The sequence below is a fragment of the Schistocerca cancellata genome, chromosome 3 (assembly GCF_023864275.1).
Source record: "Schistocerca cancellata isolate TAMUIC-IGC-003103 chromosome 3, iqSchCanc2.1, whole genome shotgun sequence".
Taxonomy (NCBI): domain Eukaryota; kingdom Metazoa; phylum Arthropoda; class Insecta; order Orthoptera; family Acrididae; genus Schistocerca; species Schistocerca cancellata.
The window spans coordinates 660,216,267-660,242,384 of NC_064628.1; the positions used below are offsets into that span (position 1 = coordinate 660,216,267).

Sequence of the window (26,118 nt, forward strand, 5' to 3'; positions counted from 1 at the left end):
CACATTACGACAAAAAAAGAACGCACAATGAAGGAATTACCCGAGTGGGACGGAAGTCATTAGATATGATGTACAAGTACAGATAAACAAATGATTAGAATTTCAGAAAAACTGGATGATTTAATCAAGAGAAAGAGCTTCACAAATTGAGCAGTAACACGTTGGTCCACCTCTAGCCATTATGCAAGCAGTTATTCAGCTTGGCATTAATTGATGGAGTTGTTGGATGTCCTGCTGAGGAATATCGTGCCAGATTCTGTCCAACTGGCGCGTTAGACCGTCAAAATCCCAAGCTGGTCACAGGGCCTTTCCCATAATAATACTTCAAACATTCTGAGTTGGGGAGAGACCCGGGGAGAGATCTTGCTGGACAAGGTAGGGTTTGGCAGGCACAAAGACAAGCAGTAGAAACTCTCAACGTGTGCGGGCGGGTAGAAGCACTCACTGTGTATGGGGGGGGGGGGGGCATTGTCTTGATGAAATGTACACCATGGATGGCTTGCCATGAAGTGCAACGAAACGGGCCATAGAATATCGTCGACGTACCGCTGTGCTGTAAGATGCCGCGTATAACAACCAAAGTGGTCCTGCTATGAAAAAAAAAGAAAAAATGGCACTCCAGGCCATCACCCGGCTATCGGGCCGTTAGATGGGTGACAGGTTGGTATCTGACAGTTGTCCGGACCGTCTCCAAACACGTCCTCGGTGGTCATCGGAGCTCAGTTCGAAGCGGAATTCATCGCTAAAGGAAACTGTACTCCAGTCAATGAGGCTCCAGGCGGAATGTGCCCGACGCCACTGCAAACGGGCTTGTTGGTGTGCAGATATCAATGGTGGTCGGCGCAAGAGATGCCGTGAGCTCAGTACCCTCCCTGTGAGCCGCCTACTAATGTTACCTGAAGCACCAGTTGCACGTCGGGTCAGTGGCAATCTTGACGCTGTGTTCGGCCATGATCCACCAATTCCAGCCAACATCGTCGAATAGTCCTATTCAAATGTAAAGCGATTCGCCAATTACTTGAACCTGCTTCTTTGGGCCCAGCTACAGTCTTATCTCAAATGCTGACATTTGCGTATACTGCTCACGCACCTGTCTGCGAGGAGTGGTTACTGCCCAGCTGAGTACACGGAACGGAATTCGCAAAGACTTTATGCCCTGGTGTTGACTTGTCCACTGTTTAACATCCTTGCTAGCTGCACAGTGAAATTGTGCTGCAGCGTCACACATTTATCCACCAGCCGCCAAAGTTTACAATTTTGCTTTGTCCTTTGATACCTCTATGAATATAAGTTTGTGACCAATTTTCATAACTCATTCGTTATGTGTCATCTTTTTTTTCTTAGATTGTAAAGTAAAGTTAATTAGACAGCATTTTTGTTCACTTACGTGTCAGATATCATGTAAAGGGGTATCCTTGGGAACACTAAAATTTGGGGTCATAGTACCACATGAGCTCATAGCTCAAAAACTAAAGTTGTGAAACGTTCATTATATGCATTATATTACATTTTTTGCCTGCCTATATTTGTTTTTCCTCTGTGCTGCTCCTTTCTGCGCCAGGTTAACTATTCTTTTATGTCGTTCCACTGCTACACTTACCTGACCCTATTTCTGATAACCATTTTCCACATAACGCTTTTATAACCCTTTCTCAGCACTTTTAACTATTGTATAGGTCACCATCCATTTGGGGAGATTACTGGGAGTAATTTATTGGAAACTGAAAAGTTTCTTTCACATTCAATATTATCTTCCGTACTCGGAACACCTTCCATGGTATTCATTTAAGGCTGGAAGTGGATGGCACCAGCAAGGGTTGCTGAGACGCCATACAATGCGAGCGGTGCCAGTGACAAGCAACAGGACGTGTGTAAGAGTTGTCACATGTGGTGATGGGGTGCTAGCAGAGTGTGGGTCGAAGAGGCTGCTGCGATCTCTCTCTCTCTCTATCTCCATCTTCCGAATCTCCAAACCGACAGCTTACACTTCTCCTTCACGAATCTTTCTCATTTTTTGGACTTCGGGTCATCTCCTATACACCGTGATGGCTCCTCCAGGTGGCTGGTGGCATGTACGCCATCCCGAGGGCAGGGTATATTTTTACGTTGTAGACCTTTACTTTATTTGAAAATCCTCTGGTCGCCCTTATACTTCGTGTCCAGAAAATCTCTCAGCACTTGGCGTTCTTCCCTGGTACACTACCCAGTTAATTTTCAGCATTCTTCGATAGCACCAGATGCCAGTTGTTTCCAGTTTCTTATTTCCGAAGGTCCATGTTTCATTACATACAATGCTGTACTCCAAGACGTAAGTTTCCAGAACATCTTCCTGATTTCGAAGTCAGTATCTGACACTAGTAGGTCTCTTCTAGTGCAGAAAGTTTTCTGTGTCTGTTCCAGTTTACTTCTGGTATCTTCTTTCCTTCGACTATTTCACGTACTCTTGCTTTCTAGATTTCCTTTGCCTCTCCTAATGTTGTGTCATTTCCAGTTTTTATTTTAAACTAGTCGTTAATGTTCTTTGTACCACTCTTCATTAGGTTAGTCTTTCCTTTATTTATCCTTAAGTCTCATTCTGTGCTAAGTATGTCGTCTATTTCCTTCGACATGTCTTGTAAGTCTTCTTTATGTATGGCAAAAGTTTTCCGTTACGAGAAGGCTGCGTGTTAGATAACGGTCGAACCGGATTTTACTTCAGAAAGTAAAAGGAGTAAGAAAATGAGTAAAGTAAGAAAGATTCGCTCCAAAAGATATGGAAACTTTTCACAACTCTTTTATATGGAACAGCGTGGAACATACTACCGCTGCAGTTCCTTTCGTTGAAGGCGCATATGTTTACATACTGTGGAAATAGCACTTTCGTTTGCATGAAATGTTTAGACAACTCTGCAATATGAACGACGCCACTATGTGCAGACTTTCATAGCCTGTAGTCTTGGCACGAGATCAAAACAAATAGCAATCGGAGTTGGCCCGTCAGCTTACGTCGTAAGGTAACACTTCCGTAAATTTGTCCAAGTACAGTGATGTGTATTTTCCACTAGAGGTGGATGAGTCGTGTCTGCGTATTTGGACACCACAAAAAGACTTGTAGAGCAAGATAACGGAAGAGCTGGGCCTTTTTTCAATTCAGTGTGCACATTAATTCCAAGAGGGCAGGGCGGTGGTTGTTGAATCACAGAGAGATGGGAAATAAGGAATATTTGGGAGGGGATACTAAGGTGTCAATGCACTCTGGTTTAGAAATAAATTTAAATGAGATGGACTACCTATGAAGAAGTGAAGTTCCCGACCTGCATATTGCGCATTTCTTTAAAAACTGCGAGGAATTTTTATGGGGCCTATGTTGAATTTAGAAAAAAACTTTGAGAAGAACGTCGAACACTGAATTAATTAGAAATGTACGACAATGCGCCACTAAACAGTATTTGGTGACTCAAGTTAGTAGGGAACGATGTCAAAAAGATAAACAACGCGTCATTACTGACTGACAAAACGAAATGTAAAGTGCGGATTTTAGAGAATGAAGAAAGATTTGGATTGAGCATCCCATCGTCAGTGAAGTCCTTAGAAAAAAAGTATAAACTCGGATTACGAGAAGGTTGGCGGTGACAAGTCGACATTTATCTTAAGCGATTTAGGGAAACCACGAAACACTTATACTGGACGGCCAGTAGATACTTGAACCTCTGACCTCAGAAGAGCAAGTTTGCTGTCTTAACCACTGCACCACTTCACTCGGTATGTTACTGGATCGTCTCGTGATACTCACAACAACATTGCCGTTCCCTGAAGTCTGCAGCGTGGCACCGAACCATTGGTACGATTTGTTCTCGACGTCATAGCCCGAATAGTTCCTCTGGTTGCCTGAAATAAAACAGAAACAGCGGATGAAACTCTGCCACTGGAATTCATTTGCAGTGTAATATCGGTTAGTGACACACTCAATAAGAGGCGTAATAGTGTTTTGTAAAGCAATTACGGATGATATTGCGCTTACAGAGATGCATTGATAGACCGAAACATTACGATGACCTGTTTAGCAGCGTAGTGGATCTACAGGGTTATTACAAATGATTGAAGCGATTTCACAGCGATTTGAGATATTTTCACAATGCTTTGCACGCACATACAAAAACTCAAAAAGTTTTTTTGGGCATTCACAAATGTTCGATATGTGCCCCTTTAGTGATTCGGCAGACATCAAGCCGATAATCAAGTTCCTCCCACACTCGGCGCAGCATGTCCTCATCAATGAGTTCGAAAGCATCATTGATGCGAGCTCGCAGTTCTGGCACGTTTCTTGGTAGAGGAGGTTTAAACACTGAATCTTTCACATAACCCCACAGAAAGAAATCGCATGGGGTTAAGTCGGGAGAGCGTGGAGGCCATGACATGAATTGCTGATCATGATCTCCACCACGACCGATTCATCGGTTTTCCTATCTCCTGTTTAAGAAATGCCGAACATCATGATGGCAGTGCGGTGGAGCACCATCCTGTTGAAAGATGAAGTCGGTGCTGTCGGTCTCCAGTTGTGGCATGAGACACGCGTGAAACTTGCCCGCACGCGTTCAACCGTTTCTTCGCTCACGGCAGGCCGACCCGTTGATTTCCCCTTACAGAGGCATCCAGAAGCTTTAAACTGCGCATACCATCGCCGAATGGAATTAGCAGTTGGTGGATCTTTGTTGAACTTCGTCCTGAAGTGTCGTTGCACTGTTATGACTGACTAATGTGAGTGCATTTCAAGCACGACATACGCTTTCTCGGCTCCTGTCGCCATTTTGTCTCACTGCGCTCTCGAGCGCTCTGGCGGCAGAAACCTGAAGTGCGGCTTCAGCCGAACAAAACTTTATGAGTTTTTCTACGTATCTGTAGTGTGTCGTGACCATATGTCAATGAATGGAGCTACAGTTAATTTATGAAATCGCTTCAATCATTTGTAATAGCCCTGTACATTTAGAACGCAATGCAGCAGCGATTATGGGTGACCTGAATTTGACTAGTCCTTGGTAGGTTTCCGGAACCATATTGCTCCAGATATACACGCACAGGGCATGCAGTCCCGCATATTACGGGATGGTGGTTTGTGTGCGCGGAGCTGGGACCAGATGGCGTCCCAGGAGAATTACATCGGGCTCAGATCGGCCGAATTTGGTAGCCAAGGCATGAAGAGTTCACTGTCATGCACCTCAGTCCAATGTAGCACTGTTCCGGCATTGTGACATGGACAGGTATCCTGCTGGAAGATGCGATGCCATCGCCGTCGGGAAAGCCATCAAACATCGAGGCGTGTAGCGGGCTCGCAATAGTGTTCACGTAGTGCACAGCAGTCATGGCGCCTTCGATACTACCAGAGGTCATACTCAAACCGAAATGAGCGTCCACCGTAGTATGCAACTGCCCCTGCTGGTCTCTATCCGCGACGCGGTGCATACAGGTATTTCCAGCATCCCCTCGACTAGGTCACGGTTTCCCAAATTGTGTTCCGCAGAATACTGGTGTTCCGTGGGAGTGAACAAAGGCTACGCGAAAAATTACACCACTATCCATTAAACTTGCTACACCACGAAGATCACGTTCTACAGACGCTAAATTTAACCGACAGGACGAAGATGCTGTGACATGAAAATGATCAGCTTTTCAGAGTATTCACACTAGTTTGGCGCCGGTGGCGACACCTACAACGTCCTAACATGACGTAAGTTTCCAACCGATTTCTCATACACAAATAGCAGTTGACCGGCGTTGCCTGGTGAAACGTTGTTGTGATGCCTCGTGTAAGGAGGAGAAATGCGTACCATCACGTTTCCGACTTTCATAAAGGTCGGATTGTAGCCTATCGCGATTGCGGTTTATCGAATCGCGACATTGCTCCTCGCGTTGGTCGAGATCCAACGACTGATAGCAGAATATGGAATCGGTGGCTTCAGGAGGGTAATACGGAATGCCGTGCTGGATCCCAACGGCCTCGTATCACTAGCAGTCGAGTTGACAGGCATCTTATCCGCATGGCTGTAACGGATCGTGCAGCCACGTCTCGATCCCTGAGTCAACAGATGAGGAGGACGTTTGCAAGACAACAACCATCTGCACGAACAGTTCGACGACGTTTACAGCAGCATGGACTATCAGCTCGGAGACCATGGCTGCGGTTACCCTTGACGCTGCATCACACAAAGGAGCGCCTGCGATGGTGTACTCAACGACGAACCTCGGTGCACGAATGGCAAAACGTCATTTTTTCGGATGAATCCAGGTTCTGTTTATAGCATCATGATGGTCGCATCCGTGTTTGGCGACATCGTGGTGAACGCACATTATAAGCGTGTATTCGTCATCGCCGTACTGGCGTGTTACCCGGCGTGATGGTATGGGGTGCCATTGGTTACACGTCTCGGTCACCTCTTGTTCGCATTGACAGCACTTTGAACAGTGGACGTTACATTTCAGATATGTTACCACCCGTGGCTCTGCCCTTCATTCGATCCCTGCGAAATCCTACATTTCAGCAGGATAATGCACGACCGCATGTTGCGTGTCCTGCACGGGCCTTTCTGTAAATAGAAAATGTTCGACTGCTGCCCTGGCCAGCACATTCTCGAGATCTCTCACCAATTGAAAACGTCTGGTCAATGGTGGCCGAGCAACTGGCTCGTCACAATACGCCAGTCACTACTCATGATGAACTGTGGTATCGTGTTGAAGCTGCATGGGCAGCTGTACCTGTACACGCCATCCAAGCTCTGTTTGATTCAATGTCCAGGCGTATCGAGGCCGTTATTACGGCCAGAGGTGGTTGTTTTGGGTACTGATTTCTCAGGATCTATGCACTCAAATTGCGTGAAAATGTAATCACATGTCAGTTCTAGTATAATATATTTGTTCAATGAATACCCGTTTATCATCTACATTTCTTCTTGGTGTAGCAATGAACAGTAGTGTGCGAATAACAAGGGTTTTTTCTACATTTTAACGATGGTAATGGTTTAAAAATTTTGTTATAATCTCTGCGTTATTAGTTAACTGAGTATAACAAGTTTTTCTCTTTTTTTAAAATTTGATTAAACTTAGAATTGTTTAAGATTTCTGGCGGAGGAAGAGTTTGGGTACCTCTGTACTAACTGATGGCATATTCGGACTAGTGTAAAAAGAAACATGATTGATTCGAGCGAACGACACATTTCCACTGACGCTCGGTCCGATGTAGATGGTCGCGTGCTCAATACCATCGTGAATGACGACTTCGTTAGGCCAACATGGGGATCTGTAATGGTTGTCTGCGGTGGCGTCCTATGCTGACCAACGTACGCTGAACAGTGTGCTTCGAAACACTTGTGTCTCCACCAGTGCTACAGAGTGTTGTCAGACTCGCCATAGATCGCTGCCTTTTCTACTTTATAAAGCGGCAAAGACTCTGACCACCAATTTCCGTGACAGGCCGTGGTCTTTACAGGGATGCTCACGACAGTAACATGCTAACTGCCGTCCAACTTCGCAATTTTCCTATGCTTGATCCCGGGAACCGGAAAATGACAATTTTCCCTTCTTAAAGGCACTGATATCAGTGGATATCTCCACTTGCGGCCGGTATCGCCGCAGGAATGATTCCCCATTCATTTCTGCTTCGTTTATATGCAATGCGCAAAGGAACTGAATGGCCACGTTTTTGAAACACAGTCATTTTTTCTCTCATTGTGACGCAGAGGCGTTAAATCTGGCTCAAAGCTGTCTACAAACTTCCTCTGCAGTGGTGCAAAAGTGTGGCGCCCTGACGCCTCACCGTCGGGCTCGACGACGCATCAGACAGCGAAGTGTCGACACATGCGATAAAAAGGCCAGAGTTCATATGAGGTACAACGTGGGTTAATGTCAGACTGGTACCAAATTTCACCACAATTCTGCCCGACGCCATATGGACGTGTTACACGATGACAACCGTTATCCAGACATCACGCCTCACCTCTTCTCTTGACACCCTTGGGATATATGTCAGAAAAGCGATAGCCAGCGTTCAAATCATGCGGTTTTCTTACGGATGGGTGAAGGAAACATTTCAGACACACCGCCGCTCAAGACTGAGAAGAAAAGGCCTCACGAGGTGGCATGAAGGGCCTAAATGAAACCACCTCTTCCCTTGGGGCGATCATTTAGACACATTTCGCCGTCGCAGTGAGATGTGAAACACAACGACGTTCTTGGCAAACTTTTACACTGCTAGTACCCCCTGACGATCCGAACCTTCTCCAAGACAGTACAGAGCTCCAACACCACGGAACGACCCCTTCATAGTAAGACCACAATTTTTGCTCTGGTATAGAGGGTGGATCCACTATGGATCACAACCTCTCAACGAAATATAAACGTGATTCGAAGCAGCAAACGGCGTTTGCAGTTTTTCAGCCTTCCTGTGGTGTGATCACAAGGTGGAGGGGGGGGGGGGGGGAAGGTGCAACGTTGAAACGTGAGTGAATAAAATGGCAAACAGTCCCCTAGTCCCTATTCTGAGTTGCCACTGCAACCAACGAGCCTCCCACTCTCTCAGCTCAGCAACACTCTCTGTGCCAACTGCATAACTTTGCTGAGCACTTTAGAAACGTACAGAAGCTCCTGTTGACCGATTCTTATGACTTTGTGGGCTTCTGTTCTATCGCCCTCTGGGCATGCGGAATCTGAGTGACGTCAGGGGGGTTGCCTACCTGCACGTGTACAGGAGTCTGTTCAGGGGTGTGTGTCTTTCCAGGTATGTTTTTAAAGTGCTCAAAAGGAACGTGCAGGTGGTACCGGGAGTGCTGCTGAACAGAGGGATTTCAGACCATTGACGCCCTTTAGGCCACCTTCTGTGGCCTTTCAGTGTCGATTCTCGGTTGTGTGTGTCTAAAATGTTTTCCACAGGCATCCATAACGAAACAGCATGATTTCAACGCTGAGTGTCGCTGTTTCGACCTCCATCGCAGCGGTATCAAGAAAAGGGGTGAGGAGTGGATAACAGTGGGGGGGGGGGGAGGGGAGTGACGATCTTTCCCTTGTGTGGTACGTCCGGGATGGCGTTGGACACAATTGTGGAAAAATGTGGTGGCAATGTGGCAGCATTAAACCATGCTACACCTCACATCAACTTTTGAACTCTGGCCTTTCTGTGGTGTCACCGCCAGACACCACACTTGCTAGGTGGTAGCCTTTAAATCGGCCGCGGTCCGTTAGTATACGACGGACCCGCGTGTCGCCACTGTCAGTGATTGCAGACCGAGCGCCGCCACACGGCAGGTCTAGAGACACTTCCTAGCACTCGCCCCAGTTGTACAGCCGACTTTGCTAGAGATGGTTCACTGACAAATTACGCTCTCATTTGCCGAGACGATAGTTAGCATAGCCTTCAGCTACGTCATTTGCTACGACCTAGCAAGGCGCCATTATCATTTGCTATTTATCTTGTGATGCATGTACCTTCAGACCGATGTTCACCAATTATGGATTAAAGTTAAGTATTCCAGTAGTTACGTATGTTCTTTCCTACTATAACGTCCTTGTCCAGTTCCAGACCACACGCCAGCCTGCGTGAGCTTAAACGCGTGCCGTTCGGCTTCCTCTCATAGTGGTTTGGCTGTCTTGTCAAGTCACAACACTTTCTTTCGCCTGTGTCGACACCTTGTTGTTTGATGGTGAAGTTGAAGGGCGCTACGCTTTTGCACCATTGCAAAGGCAGGTTGCAGGAATCTTTAACGCAAATTTCAAACTGTCACGTCGCACATAGGGTGCATGACGGAGTTTCAAAAACGTGACAGTTAAATACTTTTGCTCAGTGTACTTTCCTTGTTGAATCACGTACCCCCAATGCATCTTCTAGTAAATCTCATCAGGCTGGAAACGTTCGTTAAACAATACTTCCAACTAGCTAAGGATCCCACGCTCTGCTATACGATCTCTTCCCACAGAGAATGTACACGCCCACCAAACTACCACAGGAAACCACTCCCACACCGGTGTGTGGGAGCACACTTTATCGCTATGAATAACTTGATACTCAAAATCAGCACCGTCCCATAGGCCCCATGACTCTTCTGTTGCCCTCGCGAGGGCTACCAGCCGACTTCCCATTTCGCAAGGTCCATAAACTGTTCTACGAAATTCTTTTAACATTTACACCCTTTAGCTCAATATCTTTGGGAATATTTTCATGGGCCATTTCTTGTCCTATTAACATGACTGTGCTCTGTCAAACCCAAAGTCTTTGCATCAAACGTCTAGGGCTTATCACTTCGTGGGAAACAACTTTTATGAGAGACAAAATGTTCGCTGACGCTTCTCGGCGACGCTAGGTGTCCTTTTAGTATTCAGCGGCCATGGTTCCACAATATTTCACCGAACTGGCAGAGTCTACTAACTTGGTGTGCTCTGCAGTATCTGCCCCAGTAAACTGAGTGAATTTCAACAAGAAAACCTTAAGAATGAGTGTCTGTAAGTGGAGACGGAGATATATACACTATGTGATCAAAAGTATCCGGACACGTGGCTGAAAATGACTTACAAGTTCGTGGCGCTGGAAGTCAATACGGTGTTGGCCCACCCGTAGCCTTGATGACAGCTTCCACTCTCGCAGGCATACGTCCAATAAGGCGCTGAAAGATTTCTTGGGGCATGGCAGCAAATTCCTCTCGGAGTGCTGCACTGAGGAGAGGTATCGCTGTCGGTCGGTGAGGCCTGGCACGAAGTGGGCGTTCCAAAACATCCCAAAGGGATGCAGGTCACGACTCTGTGCAGGCCAGTACATTACAGGGATGTTATTGTCGTGTAACCACCGCGCCATAGGCAGTACATAATGAACAGGTGCTCGATCGCGTTGAAAGATGCAATCGCCATCCCCGAATTGCTCTTCAAGAGTGGGAAGCAAGAACGTGCTTAAAACATCGATGTAGGCCCTTGATGTGATATTGGGGGTGCAAGCCCCCGCCATGAAAAACACGACCAACGATAACACCACCGCCTCAGAATTTTACTGTTAGCACTACACACGCTGGCAGATGACGTTCACCGGGCATTCGCCATACTCACACCCTGCCATCGGATCGCCACATTATGTACCGTGATTCTCACTCTACACAACGTTTTTCCACTGTTCAATCGTCCAATGTTTACGCTCCTTACACCAAGCGAGGCGTAGTTTAGCATTTACCGGCATGATGTGAGGCTTATGAGCAGCCGCTCGACCATGAAATCCAAGTTTTTTCACCTCTCACCTAACAGTGGATCCTGATGCAATCTAGAATTCCTGTGTGATGGTATGGATAGATGTCTGCCTATTACACATTACGACTCTCTTCAACTGTCGGCGGTCTCTGTCAGTCAACAGACGAGGTCGGCCTGTACGCTTTTGTGCTGTACGTATCCCTTCACGTTTCCGCTTCACTATTACATCGGAAACAGTGGACATAGGGATGTTTAGGAGTGTGGAAATCTCGCGTTCATACGTATGACACAAGCGGCACCCAATCACCTGACCACGTTCACAGCCCGTGAGTTGCGCGGAGCGCTCTATTCTATAACTCTCACGATACCTAATAACTACTGAAGTCGCTCATATGGAGTACCTGGCAGTAGGTAGCAGCACAATGCACATAATATGAAAAACGTATGTTGTTGAGGGTGTCCGGATACTTTTGATCACAGAGTATTTTAAGAGCGAATCAGACGCTTTAATTTTGTTGGCTTTACCCCCTTTCAATGGAGAAGATGCCTGGATTACAAGCAACACACTAGGCATAAGCACGCCGCAATGTACCTCCCCCTTGCTGCATGTCGGTATCATAACGAATACAAATGCACGGGAAGCGTGAGCGAACGTTTTGTTTCTAAAAAAAGTTGTCCGCCGTTACGTGATTTAGCACCACTAGATGTGTGATGCAAAGACTCTGAAATACCTTCCGTTTACATTTTGGTACTACATCGTGGAACCTGTATCTCTGAACGAGCACGCGCCGAGGTGATGGGAACATCTATCTTCGCAAAGCACTTTGCAGTCACAGGCAGCTGGACGACTGACATGTCTCGTGGGAGGCTCGTTGGTTGCGGTGGCAACTCAGACACTTTGCTGCGAGGCTTCGCTTTTACTACAGATGAACGGCGTTTTGTGATTCATATGCTATTGTTGCTGCCTTGGCTCTGGTCGGCCACACGGTCGTCGTTGGCTGGTCACTGTGCTTTCTTCGATTTATACTGCTGCAACTGTTGGTGAGATCGCTACCTGCTCTTGATTTAAGCGATATATTGCAAGTACAATTGGTTGAATTCATTTAGGATGAACTTATTTTTCCGATGTCATGGTTATGTGCAGCAAATCTTTCACTTTTCTTTGGCTTTCGGACTGAAATAGAAACTTAGTTCTTTGTGGATGGGTCTGACTCATGTGCCCACGTGGAATGGGATATCCATGCATTCTATCGGCATCCATGCAAATATTTCGCATATTTCCAACGTTAAGAGTATTATTATATATTACGTGACTTTCAGCATTTTAGGCTAAGTAATCATACAGGGGACAGATGGTAAATGCAACAGCATAGGCAGTACTCGCTACAGATTAACTCTCAGTAAATGATCATATAAAAGTTCATTTTGTCTCCAAGGAGGTTTCCAGTACACTAAGATTTCATAATCTTTTTTTTTAATGACTAAATAATCATTATCAGGATCTATCATTTCCTTCTTCCAACGACCATGCCGCATCGGAGACACCGCTCCTCGCCGGAACACCGAAATCAGGCGACATCAGGCCCGATTAGTACTTCTACTCGTATAGGTGGGGGCGCTGGCTCGGGGGACAAACAAGCTGCCGTCTTGGTGACCAATTGAAAGACTTGTACCAGGCCTTTGAGGCCGCACGTTACTATTATTTCCTCCGGATAATAAGAATCTGTTGTCCGATGGACTTACGAAAGTTTACTGTTGTCGCTGCCTTAATAAATTGTCAGACATGTATTTGCATTGGCTTACCGTAGAAATGAATGTAAACAACTTGCAAATAAAACTTATGTAATTAGCATCTTAAATTTTTGCGATACGTAAATGACCCATTAAATTTCGGGCCTAAAGCTTTATAAGCAGCATTTCTTCTCATCTGACCGTATATCTTTCCACAGTCACTCTCAAGATGAGGGAAAGATATACTGCAAAAATATTAGCAGAAGATGTAGTGCTTATATGGCTGCACACCGAAATTTAATTTATCAGTACTTGTTTAGTCTGAGGTATTAATTGTAAATACGACAGTCAGTTTTCGAGCTAATTACACTTCCCACTAAGGCTTTTCAGAACTTCTTTTCCAGTAGGTGCTGGAAAACACCGACCACCATGGGAAGTCACACTCCCTTAACCCGACTTTACGAAAAGACAAGGCCATCACCTGAAGGCTAAAGAATGGTAGCCATCCCCCAGACATGGGAAACCAGTACTGACGTTCCCAATGGCGACGTTCCCAATGGCCTACGAGTGCTACCTGAAAATGATTTTTTTTTCTTCTTTAGTTCCCAGTCTTCTGACTGCTTTGATGCATCCTGCCACGGCCGGCCGCTGTGGTCGAGCGGTTCTAGGCGCTTCAGTCCGGAACCACGCGGCTGCTACGGTCGCAGGTTCGAATCCTGCCTCGGGCACGGATGTATGTGATGTCCTTAGTTAGGTTTAAGTAGTTCTAAGTTCTAGGGGACTGATGACCTCAGATGTTCCGTCCCATAGAGCCATTTGAGCCATCCTGCCACGAGTTCCTCTCTTGTGCCAACCTTTTCATTTCAGAGCAGTAATTGCAACCTATGTCCTCCATTGTTTGCTGGATATATTCCGGTTTCGGTCTTTCTATACTGTTTTTGCCCTTTACAGCTTCCTCCAGTACCATGGAAGTTATTCCTTGATGCCTTACACATGTCCTACAATCCTGTCCCTTCTTCTGCATGTTTCCTTGCCGATTCTGCAGACAATCTCCTCGGTCCATACCTTATCAGTCCACCTAATTATCAGTGTTGATTTGTAGAACAACTTGTCCACTGCTTCGATTCTCTTCTGATTCTCCCACAGTCCTTGTTTCACTGCCATGCAATGGTGTGCTCCAAATATACAGCCTCAGAAATTTTTTCCTCAAATTAAAACCTGTGTTTCATATAGTAGATTTCTCTTGGCCAGGAAGCCCTTTCTACCTGTGCTGGTCTGCTGCTTATGTCCTTCTTGCTCCGTCAATCATGGATTATTTTGCTGCCTAGGTAACAGAATTCCTCAGCTTCGTATACTTCTTGATCCCAAATTCCGATGTTAATTTTCTCGCTGTCCTCATTTCTGTTACTTCTCATTATTTACGTCTTTCTTCGATTTACTGCCAATCCATATTCTGTACTCATTAGACCATTCCTTTTAACAGATTCTGTAGTTCTTCTTTAATGTCAACGGCGAACCTTATCATCAATATCCTTTCACCTTGAATTTTAATCTCACTCATGACCCATTCTTTTAGTTCCGCCAGTGTTTCTTTGATGTATGGATTGCACAGTAGGGCTGAAAGACTATATTTCTGTCTTCCACCATTTTTAATGCGAGCGCGTCGTTCTTAGCCTTCCAGTCGTATTATATATGCTACAAAGTGAATGAAACGCCACTTTGGAGTCTGTGCAGACAAGGAAGATTTTCGAACTTTCGGCTGGAATCACAAACTTCCATATTCAGCATAGACGGTGCTGAGGTTGTACGTATTGAAGCAACCCTCTGGTTCATGGTACACGTTGTGGCGGTGTATCTACCTCTAAAAAGACAAGACGCCGCATAAGAGCAGGCAGTGTGTGATGCACTCTAGCGCGTTCCGGACGCTGCTGATTAGTCGGCCCAGTTGGCGGTGCATCGCCCCGAGCCCGGAGTGCTCGTTATAACGAGTGTTCTGCTCAGCGTCAGCACGAGCAGCTGCTGCTCTGTGACCCACTAAACACTTTGAAGGGGCGTCCCAGTCGGCCAGCGCGCGCCGGCCCACGTGTTCAGTGTGGCCTCTGCCTCTACTGCTGCCCTGCCAACATTGGGGCGGCGTATTGCGAATTGAGTGAGCAAAACTTGATGATTCCAGATGGGAAACCTCGACGTCCACTGTCACGGTTTTAAGGAGTACGACTTCCGTACAATTAATTCAAATTCCATCGTTTACGTGAATCTCTCTTGGACACACTTTGGTCAAGCATTTATTAATGGTTCTCGATGTCGAAATACTTGAGCTGAAGGATGTACATTCTTTGACCCAATACAAAAATATTTCGATGGATTTCGATTGCCCTCCCATTGTTCTATTTTTACTGTGGAAGGTTTGATTAATAGAAAAGGTGTAAAAGATCCAACAGAAATCGACACATCTGCACATATACTATGTGTGTGTGTGTGTGTGTGTGTGTGTGTGTGTGTGTGAGAGAGAGAGAGAGAGAGAAAGAGAGAGAGAGAGAGAGAGAGAGAGAGAGAGAGAGAGAGAGAGAGGGCGAGAGGGCGGGAGGGGGAGAGTTCAAAATGGCTCTGAGCACTATGGGACTCAACATCTTAGGTCATAAGTCCCCTAGAACTTAGAACTACTTAAACCTAACTAACCTAAGGACATCACACACACCCATGCCCGAGGCAGGATTCGAACCTGCGACCGTAGCAGTCCCGCGGTTCCGGACTGCAGCGCCAGAACCGCTAGACCACCGAGGCCGCTGAGGGTGAGAGTGTAGAGCTTGCAGGCACTCAACAGCGAGATTAGCAGTGCCCTTACATACGTTAAAAGAATGCGAATAAAAATACTAAAGTTGTTGTCAAACAGTGTGGCGGAGACTTATAAAGTGACACACATGCGCTCACTCCCACCTCACTCACATTGACCCATACAGTGACTCCCACATGCCTCAAGACATGGAGAAAATGTGAAAGGTGCTCTACATGGGATAAAAACAGAAGTAAAACGACAGAGGACCTAAAAGAAAGGCACAGGGAATTGTGACTGGCTAGCCACTTACAAAAAATATGGGTGATCCAGTCAGTCTGTCAGCACACTAGGAACATCTCCCTAAAATTTGGGGAAACAAGTACAAAAAACATGGGTGAGCCAGTCACTCTGTTAGCGCACTAACAACATCTCCCTAAAATTTGAGGATACAGGTACAAAAAACATGGGTGAGTCAGTCACTCTGTTAGCATACTAAGAACATCTCCCTAAAATTTGAGGAAACAAGTACAAACAACATGGGTGAGCCAGTCATTCTGTTAGCACACTAAGAACAATTCCCTAAAATTTAAGGAAACAAGTAGGACAAATCATATAATTGTAAAACTCTCACCACATTCGTTTGAACGCCACTGATAGGGGGCTGATCTATCGACAAATCTGCCGCTACCCAGTGATCGGAAAATAAAACACAATCTAATAAAATGTGGCGCACAGTGATCTGCACGCCACACGCACCACACATTGGGAAGGTCATCTCGCCAGAGTAAGAATCCACGCGTCATAGGGCTGTGACCTATGCGAGGACGAGTTAGGAGAATCTCGTCCCGTCTCCGTGGCTGGATGGAGGTACGCTAAAGCCGAGTTGTGGGGTTTACTAGACGGAGCTTGTTGGCTCACTTCCAGCCACTCAACGCATGACTGCCTATACAACAGAAGGCCTACGTACCAGTACATGGTGTTTATAAATTAGTTGTATAAAAGTAACCTTTACCTGTCGAAATGGTAAATAACTTACAGCACTGAATGTAGTATATCTTTAAGTTTCATTTACAAATGTTTAATGTTGCTACCTTTTGTAACACGAGAAATGTTTCATCTGTAATCAATTTCCTGCCAATCCTATGAAGCAAGTCTTAATGTATGGTGGCAACTGCTTGTGTTATCCGTTGTCGCATTAGGCCGATTCACTTTATCCAGGTATAGGAGATGGCTTCGTCACTGTACACAATTTTATTAAGAAAATCATCTTCAGCCGGTATTTTGTTGAACATTTCTACACAAAACTGACCTCATTTTTTCTATATCACTTTTTCTACAGCTTGCAACAGTTCCAATTTGTAGGGTTTCAATGACAGGCATTCCCGTAATACCTTCCACGCTGTAACACTAGGCATACTCAATTCTAAACTGGCATGGACTAACAATGTAAGCCTGCCAAACTTGTTCAATTACTGCACCAAAGACTGCTGGCCGACTCTGACCCGGTGTCCTACGTGATACACAGCCATTTTCGGTGAAACGTTTGTACCAGTTTATAACAGCTTATTTTGGAGTTGGTGGCTCGCGATATGTACTCCTGAACTGTCTCCGAACTGCTGTAGCGGATTTGGATTCATGAAACCATAAGCAATACTGCACACGCTCTGCACCGTTATACGACTCCATGACGAATGTTGGAGTAACTCATTCGCACATGCCACCTAGTGGGAACGTCGGGAACTAACAGTGTTAGGCCGAAAAAAAAAAAACCGTTGAAGATATATTGCATTCGGTGCTGTATCAAACATTTCTGTAAGTTATTTACCCTTTTCACAAGTAAAAGTTACTTTTGTATAACTAGTTTCTAAACACCCTGTATTATCGATTATCTTTCTTATTCCTTGCGATAATTGAGCGGAGGGAACATGACCATATGCCACTGTATGGGCCCTTATTTCATTTACCATATCCTCGTGATCACTTCTAGGCTGTAGTATAATGGTCGCACAGCCGTCTTCGATACAGGTTCTCTAAATTTAGTAAATGGGGTTTCACAAGAACTACGTCGTCTTCCTTCAGGGATTGCCAACCTAAGTGGGGCCTGTTACTGCCCTAGCAGCGCGTCTCTGTACTCTTTCATTGTCTGTTGTCACGGCCACTTGATAATGACTCCAAGCACTGAAATAATACTCGAGAATTGGTCGCAATAGCGTCTTGTGTCAGATTTCCTTTACAGATACACTGCACTTTTCCAGAAGCCTCCCAACAAATCTACGTATCCCATTCGTCTTCCCAAATACTGATTTTACGCTATCGTCCCACATCATACCACATTTCATTATTACTTGAAAATACTTATACATTGCGACGTACTTAAAATGTTCACAATTAATCTCGTCAATAGAGAGTGTAAGGGCGGCTATAGCGGCTTGGGCGGGTAAGTTGTCCACCTCGTTTTATTCTCTGCAGCCCAGTGCCTGTTTTAAAACTATTCACATAGACTTTTTTGGTTTTGAAGCGATTTATGGGGTGATAGATGCATGTGGTATCCTCGTGAGAAATATTGTGTATTTTCAGTGTTAAAATGTCGGCTAAACCATCTATTTACAGAGTAAAAAACACCAGAATTCACGCGTTTCGAAGGTCAAGGCTTCATCATCAGAATGATTACCGTAAAAGAATATCTAAAAGCGGAAGACATAAACGAGAGAAATAAAAATAACATGGCTACATTCCCTGCACTCCTCTTCTCCTTACGAAGCACGGGATTTTGTCAAAAGAAGGATCCGATTTTTTAAAGAGATTTTTTACTTATTCCTAAAATTTCCGTAAAGAACCACTTTACTCGACAATGATTCCGGAGTTTTCACCAAGCGGAGATATAATCTCCTTAGTTAGAAATGCTGTATTTTGAGAAACCACTAAGAAGCAGTAATGCTCCACTCTCCCTTCACCCTCCCACTCTTCTTCTTTAAGTCTCGACTTGAGCTAAGGAAGTGATCAGGAACGAACGAGCGCCAGTATTTGGGACAGCGTGCTTGTTACCGACAAGGCTTCGGGAACAAAGAGATATCTGTTCGACAGAGAAATTGGAACAATTTTTGGTGGAGAAAATGCAAAGGATCCGTAATTAATCAACCTTACTCTTTGCCAAATTTTCTCATTTATGTATGCATCTCTCACTTTGCAATATAAGAGAGATCATTTTCTGCGTTAAAGCATGTCCCTGCAGACAAATGCATTAGCCCAAATGAGGATAATTTGGATTATTATTTATTTAGCATATGGCTTTTAGTGCCTGGAATCTCTAAAGAGATGCTCGGTTCGCCTTCGGTACAGCTCTTTTCTTTTAAGTAGAAGGGTTCCATCTTTAAGGGAAGCGATTGAACGTTTTTCCATTTGGGCTACTAACTATAGAATATTCAGCAAATTTTTTAAAGAAATGCAACCATTGCCTTTTGGGCAATATATTTGTTGAGCAACGCGATTTTTGCGCAACACAGACAAGTCCAAGAGTGTTTTTATGCACTGATTTCAATTCACTTTATTTTAATTAAATGATATTTGCAATGATATTCACCACCCAGCTACCTTGTGAAATACTGACATATTGCAACCGCAAAGTTCTAACAGCCTCCAAATAACGTATCCAGTGCTGACGTTAAACTGCTACAGGTAGCCCGCATCTCGTGGTCGTGCGGTAGCGTTCTCGCTTCCCACGCCCGGGTTCCCGGGTTCGATTCCCGGCGGGGTCAGGGATTTTCTCTGCCTCGTGATGGCTGGGTGTTGTGTGCTGTCCTTAGGTTAGTTAGGTTTAAGTAGTTCTAAGTTCTAGGGGACTGATGACCATAGCTGTTAAGTCCCATAGTGCTCAGAGCCATTTGAACCATTTTACTACAGGTAGGTAATTAGGCTGTTATAGTAGTACACACATTGTTTTAACTTACCATAACGCTAGCAGATGAATTAAAATCGATTTTCCCCTTATTTCTTGTTACAAACTTATCCATAATCAGAAACCATCACAAGAGCACAAAGCAGAAAAAACAAAAAAAACATAGCAATTACATTAAATTCACCTGCAAGTAAGAGAAGAAATGACTACCAAAACAAAAGCTGAGCTCAAATGGGACCAGCAATTGGTCTTGGCTAAAATAGGGACGGGCGATAGCCGATAGTGCTATGGATGTAGAAACAATTTAGATCTATCGTTAGCCTTGCTCACTGTCAATAGTGCGATCCCTTTTTCGTCGTATGACCGAAAATCAAAATCTCTTTCAATTTTATTACACGTCAACTTCGTCAGTGTGTTATGTCATTTCGATGATGGTGGGTGGGGGGGGGGGGGGATCCGGAACCTTTGGGCCTCCCCCTTGGCTACGGCCTTGTGTACACCTACAACACTGCCGACTGATAAAATATGAGGGTGGTTTGATAAGTCTAGTAAAAAAGGAAGAAAAAACTCTTTTTCGAAGAGAACACAACTTACTTTCTGACATAGTCTCCTTTGAGGAATATATACTTGGTCCAGCCATCCTACAGCTTTTTCATCCCATTGGCATTATCCTGGTGAAAGATCACTTTTTTTTGCAAGCCAATCTTGGTCTTTTTTCAGCCAACACATGTTTCAAACGATGTAGTAATGAAGCATAATAGAGTACAGCTATGGTTCCGCCAATTTCCAGGTAATCTATGAGGATTATTCCCTGGGAAGCCCAAATTCGACTGCCGTTTCGAATCTGGTGTTTAACGATAGATCGTTTCGCCAACAGTCACAAATCGACGCAAATAGTCTTGTGGGTTTAGATTAAACATCACCAGACATTGCGTTAAAATGTTGTGCCGGATGCACTTTTTGTCGGCATTTCGCGGCACCCACCTCGCACACAGCTTCTTCAGAGCCAGTTCCCCGTGCAGGATATTATGCACTCGCGCAGTTGAGATGCCTACATTCTCAACAAGCTCACAAATTTTTATTCGGCTTTCGGCGGTCTCACATTACCGTATCATTGATTTTGTCAGTGATTTCCTTTGACTCAATTGAACGGCCGAAGCGCGCTTCGCCTTCGGTGGTTGTCCATCCACGTTTAAATTTATTAATCAAAAAGTAAATGGTCTTCAATGATAGTAGAGAGTTCGCGTGAACTTCATCCAATTCTGTTTTGGTTTGTGTGGCAGTGCAACCCTTCAAATGAACATGTTATGTATCAGTCGACACACTGTCTAGTTGAGATGGCTGCCAACAATGAACTGTGCGCTCTACATTGTTGAAATTCTTCATACAATGAAACTTCCTGGCAGATTAAAACAGTGTGCCGGAGCGAGACTCGAACTCGGGACCTTTGCCTTCCGCGGGCAAGTGCTCTACCAACTGAGTTACCCAAGCACGACTCACGCCCTGTCCTCACAGCTTTAATTCCGCCAGTACCTTGCCTCCTACCTTCCAAACTCACAGCAACTCTCCTGCGAACCTTGCAGAACTAGCACTCCTGGAAGAAAGGATATTGCGGAGACATGGCTTAGCCACAGCCTGGGGTATGTATCCAGAATGAAATTTTCGCAGGAGAGCTTCTGTGAAGTTTGGAAGGTAGGAGACGTGGTACTGGCGGAATTAAAGCTGTGGGAACGGGGCGTGAGTTGTGCTTGGATAGCTCAATTGGAAGAGCACTTGCCCGCGAAAGGCAAAGGTCCCGAGTTCGCGTCTCGGTCCGGCACACAGTTTTAATCTGCTAGGAAGCTTCATATCAGCGCACACTCCGCTGTAGAGTGAAAATTTCATTCTTTATACAATCCTTCCAGTTATGAAGGTCACCAACGGTGAAGGCACAACAAAAATGTTCCACTCTTTTAAAGAAATTTGCCAGACTTGTCAAACCACCCCTGCTTACCTAAACGGAACGGAATATGTTGTCCGTATCACCCAAATAACATCACATACGCTCTCAACCCGTGAGGTTTCATACTGCTTGTTCCTCCCCTTCTGGGTGCTTGACTTTTTTGGTGAGGCAGTGTAGCTCCGCTCTTGTGCCTAGTGGGTAACGCTAGTGCTGGTTGCGAGCAGCGCGCTCCTATTCGCGAGACAGTGAGCCGTTCCCACGCGTAGGCGAATTCCCGGAGAAGGGTGTGCGCGCACGTCGGAAAAACCAAAGAGGATAGCAAAAAAGAGCGTCCAGGCGCTTTGTTATTCAGGCCGGGACGGGCAGCACGAAAAAGGCGCCCGCTCTGCTACCTGCGGGGGAATATATCGTGGCCGAGTGGCCGCGCAGAATTTTAATTCGTCGCGTCGCGCCGCAGGGCTCGGCTGGCGTGGCGAGGCGGCGCGGCGTCTCCCAGCGACCAGCCAGGGGGGCAGGCAGCAGTCTTGCAATTCGCTGGGCCTGCTTCTCTAGCACGTTCAAAGTTCATAAAATCGAACAAAACCTCTCCTGTATGGAGAATCCTCTTACACACAGTAAACCGCGAAGGGATTATGCGAATAGAACGTAAATCGCTAGATGTGATATTTTGTACAGACAAACAAACGATTACAATTACAGAAAAAATGCATGATTTATCCAATAAAAATGGCAATGCCGTGTGGCGAGAGCCTCCCGTCGGGTAGATCGTTCGCCTGGTGCAAGTCTTTCGAGTTGACGCCACTTCGGCGACTTGCGTGTCGATGGGGATGAAATGATGATGACAAGGACAACACAACACACAGTCTCCCCCCTCCCCCCCATAAACCACGGACCTTGCCATTGGTGGGGAGGCATGCGTGCCTCAACGACACAAATAGCAGTACCGTAGGTGCAACCACAACGGAGGGGTATCTGTTGAGAGGCCAGACAAACGTGTGGTTCCTGAAGAGGGGCAGCAGCCTCTTCAGTAGTTGCTGGGGCAACAGTCTGGATGATTGACTGATCTGGCCATGTAACACTTACCAAAACGGCATTGCTGTTGTGGTACTGCGAACGGCTGAAAGCAAGGGGAAACTACAGCCGTAATTTTTCCCGAGGGCATGCAGCTTTACTGTATGATTAAATGAGACAAGAAGAGAATAGAAGCTTTCGAAATGTGGTGCTAAACAAGAATGCTGAAGATTAGATGGGTAGATCACATAACTAATGAGGAGGTATTGAATAGAATTGGGGAGAAGAGGAGTTTGTTGCACAACTTGACTAGGAGAAGGGATCGGTTGGTAGGACATGTTATGAGGCATCAAGGGATCACAAATTTAGTACTGGAGGGCAGTGTGGAGGGTAAAAATCGTAGAGGGAGACCAAGAGATGAATACACTAAGCAGATTCAGAAGAATGTTGGCTGCAGTAGGTACTGGGAGATGAAGAAGCTTGCACAGGATAGAGTAGCATGGACAGCTGCATCAAACCAGTCTCAGGACTGAAGACCACAACAACAACAACACACAGCTCCTGAGCGAAGAAAATCTCCGACTCAGCCGGGAATCGAACACGGGCCATTAGGTATGACATTCCGTCGCACTGACCACTCAGCTACCAGGGGCGGACTATTTATGCAAGAGAAAGAGCTTCACAAGTTGCGCAAGTCAGTAACGTGTTGGTCCAACTCTGCCCCTTATGCAAGCAGTTATTCGGCTTGGCGTTGCTCGGCAGAGTTGCTGGGTGTCCTCCTGAGGGAACTCGTGCCAGATTCAGTCCACCTGCCCAAAACCTACCTTGGTCCCATTGAGAACGTTTGGAAAATTATGGGCGGGACCTTCAAAGCAGTTCGCGGTTTTGACGATCTTACGCTCCAATTGGACACAATTTGGCACATATTCCTCAATCAGCGCCAAGTCGAATAGCTATTTGCACAAGGGCTAAAGGTGTTGTTGACTTGCTCAATTTGGTAGAATCTTTCTCTTGAATAAATCATCAATTTTTTTCTGAAATTGTAAACATGGTGTTTGTCTGTACATACACAACACATATAACGATTTCCGTTCCATCCGGATAAGCTCTTCGTGGTGCGTCGTTTTTTCTGTCTTAGAGAGTAATTACGGAGCGCCGAATATGTCACAATATACTTCCATTAAATTAATGAGAAAGCTCCAGATATGTTTAGGTAACATGAAGATGTATAAAACAATATTTTCGAAACGGTAATCCTTCAGTTCGCAGTCCGCATCTATTGACTATACCACATAGCTTGCATTTATGGAGAATGTCTTGCCCAGCACAAAGCCCCAAGCATATGAAGTAAGTTCACAGATACTTCAGTGGCTCTAAGACTTCTTAAGTACAGGATACGGCAGCGTTCATAGTAGGATATAAAAGCACACCATCAGGCAGTAACCGTAAATTATTTATTGCCTCTCATGTCAATTAATAGTTAAAAGTATGCCATTTACTAATGTGTAAGTCATTGTCCATTGCGTGGATTACTTTTTGAATATGACTCCTGTCAAATGACGCCCCCTCTGCACAACACATTCATCTAGGCGGCGTTGGAAGCTTTACTTAGCTCGGCGTAACGTATTCCCTGTGACATTGCCGACGGCAGTTCTGATGCGATCGTTCAGCTCAGGAATGGTGCCACAACGTGTTCGGAACCCTTCTTGTTTCAGGTAGCCCCTAGGAAAAAGTCTGCACATGAAAGGTCAGGTGAGAGAGGCGGCCAGGAAATGTCACCAAAACGGGAAATTACTCTACCGGGAAATGTCTGTCGCAAGAAATCATGCAAATTCTGGCCACCATTCCTGAGTTGAAGGATCGCATCAGAACTGCCATCGTCAGTGTCCAACGGAATACGTTACTCTGCGTTATGGAAAGCTTCCAACGCCGCCTAGATGAATGTGTTGTGCAAAGGTGGCATCATTTGACAGGAATCATATTCAAAAAGTAATCCACACAATGGACAATGTCTAACACATTAGTAAATGGCATACCTTTAACTATTAATTGACATAAGAGGTAATAAATAATTTACAGTTACTGCTTGATGGTGTGTTTTTAATATCCTACTATGATCGCTGCCACACCCTGGCTCTCGACGACGAGTGTTCATCAGACACAAGTGTAACGTCAGGAGTGCCCCAGGGAAGTGTGATAGCACCGCTGTTGTTCTGTAAATACGTAAATGATTTGGCGGACACGATGGGCAGCAACCTGAGGTTGTTTGCTGATGATGCTGTGGTGTACGGCAAGGTGTCGAAGTTGAGTGACTGTAGGAAGATAGAAGATTACTTGCACAAAATTTCTAGTTGGTGTGATGAATTGCAGCTAGCTCTAAACGTGGGAAAACGTAAGTTAATGCGGATGAGTAGGAAAAACAAACCTGTAATGTTCGGGTATAGCATCAGTAGTGTATTGCTAGAAAGAAAGAAAGAAAGAAAAAAAAAAAAAAGTTCAAATGGCTCTGAGCACTGTGGGACTTAACAGCTGTAGTCATCAGTACCCTAGAACTTAGAACTACTTAAACCTAACTAACCTAAGGACATCACACACATCCATGCCCGAGGCAGGATTCGAACCTGCGACCGTAGCAGTCGCGCGGTTCCGGACTGCGCGCCTAGAACCGCGAGACCACCGCGGCCGGCTGCTTGACACAGTTACGTAGTTTAAATACCTGGGAGTAACGTTGCAAAGCGATGTAAATGGAACGGTCATGTGAGGACTGTGTTAGGGGAGGCGAATTGTCAACTTCGGTTTATTGGGAGAATTTTAGGAAAGTGTGGTTCATCTGTAAAGAAGACCGCAGATAGGACGCTGGTGCAACCTATTCTTGAATACTGATTGAGTGTTTTGGATCCGTAGCGGGCCGGATTGAGGGAAGACATCGAAGGAATTCCGAGGCGGATCGCTAGATTTGTTACTGGTAGTTTCGAACAAAACTTAAGTGTTACGGAGATGCTTCGGGAAACCTGGAGGGAAGGCAACATTGTTTTCGAATATTACTGCTGAGAAACGTCAGAGAATGACGGGACGATATGACCTGTGTTAAAACATCATGGAATAACTTCCATGGTACGAGACTGAACTGTAAAGGGTAAGAGCTGCAGGGGAAGACAGAGTTTGGAATACATCCAACAATGGCGGACGCAGGTTGGAAGTGCTGCTCTTGAGGTGACTAGGTTGGCACAACAGAGGAACTTGTGATGAGCCGCATCAAAGATGACATAAGACTGACATTAGTATTTCCTAAAGACTGATATTTGGATATAACAAACCGTAAGGTGTGTTTTCGAGAGTTATTGATGTGCCGGTGCCTTGAAACAGCATATATTCTTAGCATGTAAGTTACAACGTAAAAACGGGACAAATGCGAGTAGGACTCGCGGTCTGAGGGTTCCGTACAAACTTAATTATGTGTAAAGATTAATTTCGTGTGGCTCAGTGGCCTGATGCAAGTCTTTCTATTGGACTCCACTTCGGCAGCTTGCGTCGTCTCTAACCTGTCCCAAATATCCAACGGGGGAAAGGGGA

The 26,118-nt window shown here is 45.4% G+C and overlaps 1 protein-coding gene across 1 annotated transcript in view; it reads right to left on the bottom strand.

Moving 5' to 3' along the window:
* LOC126175631 (integrin alpha-PS2-like) overlaps positions 1 to 26,118 on the bottom strand; it is a 402,904-nt gene that overhangs the window by 182,555 nt on the left and 194,231 nt on the right. Inside the window, exon 3 of the mRNA XM_049922517.1 lies at positions 3,773 to 3,867. Coding sequence (XP_049778474.1) covers positions 3,773 to 3,867 — 95 coding nt within the window. The remainder of the gene's footprint in view (positions 1 to 3,772; positions 3,868 to 26,118) is intronic.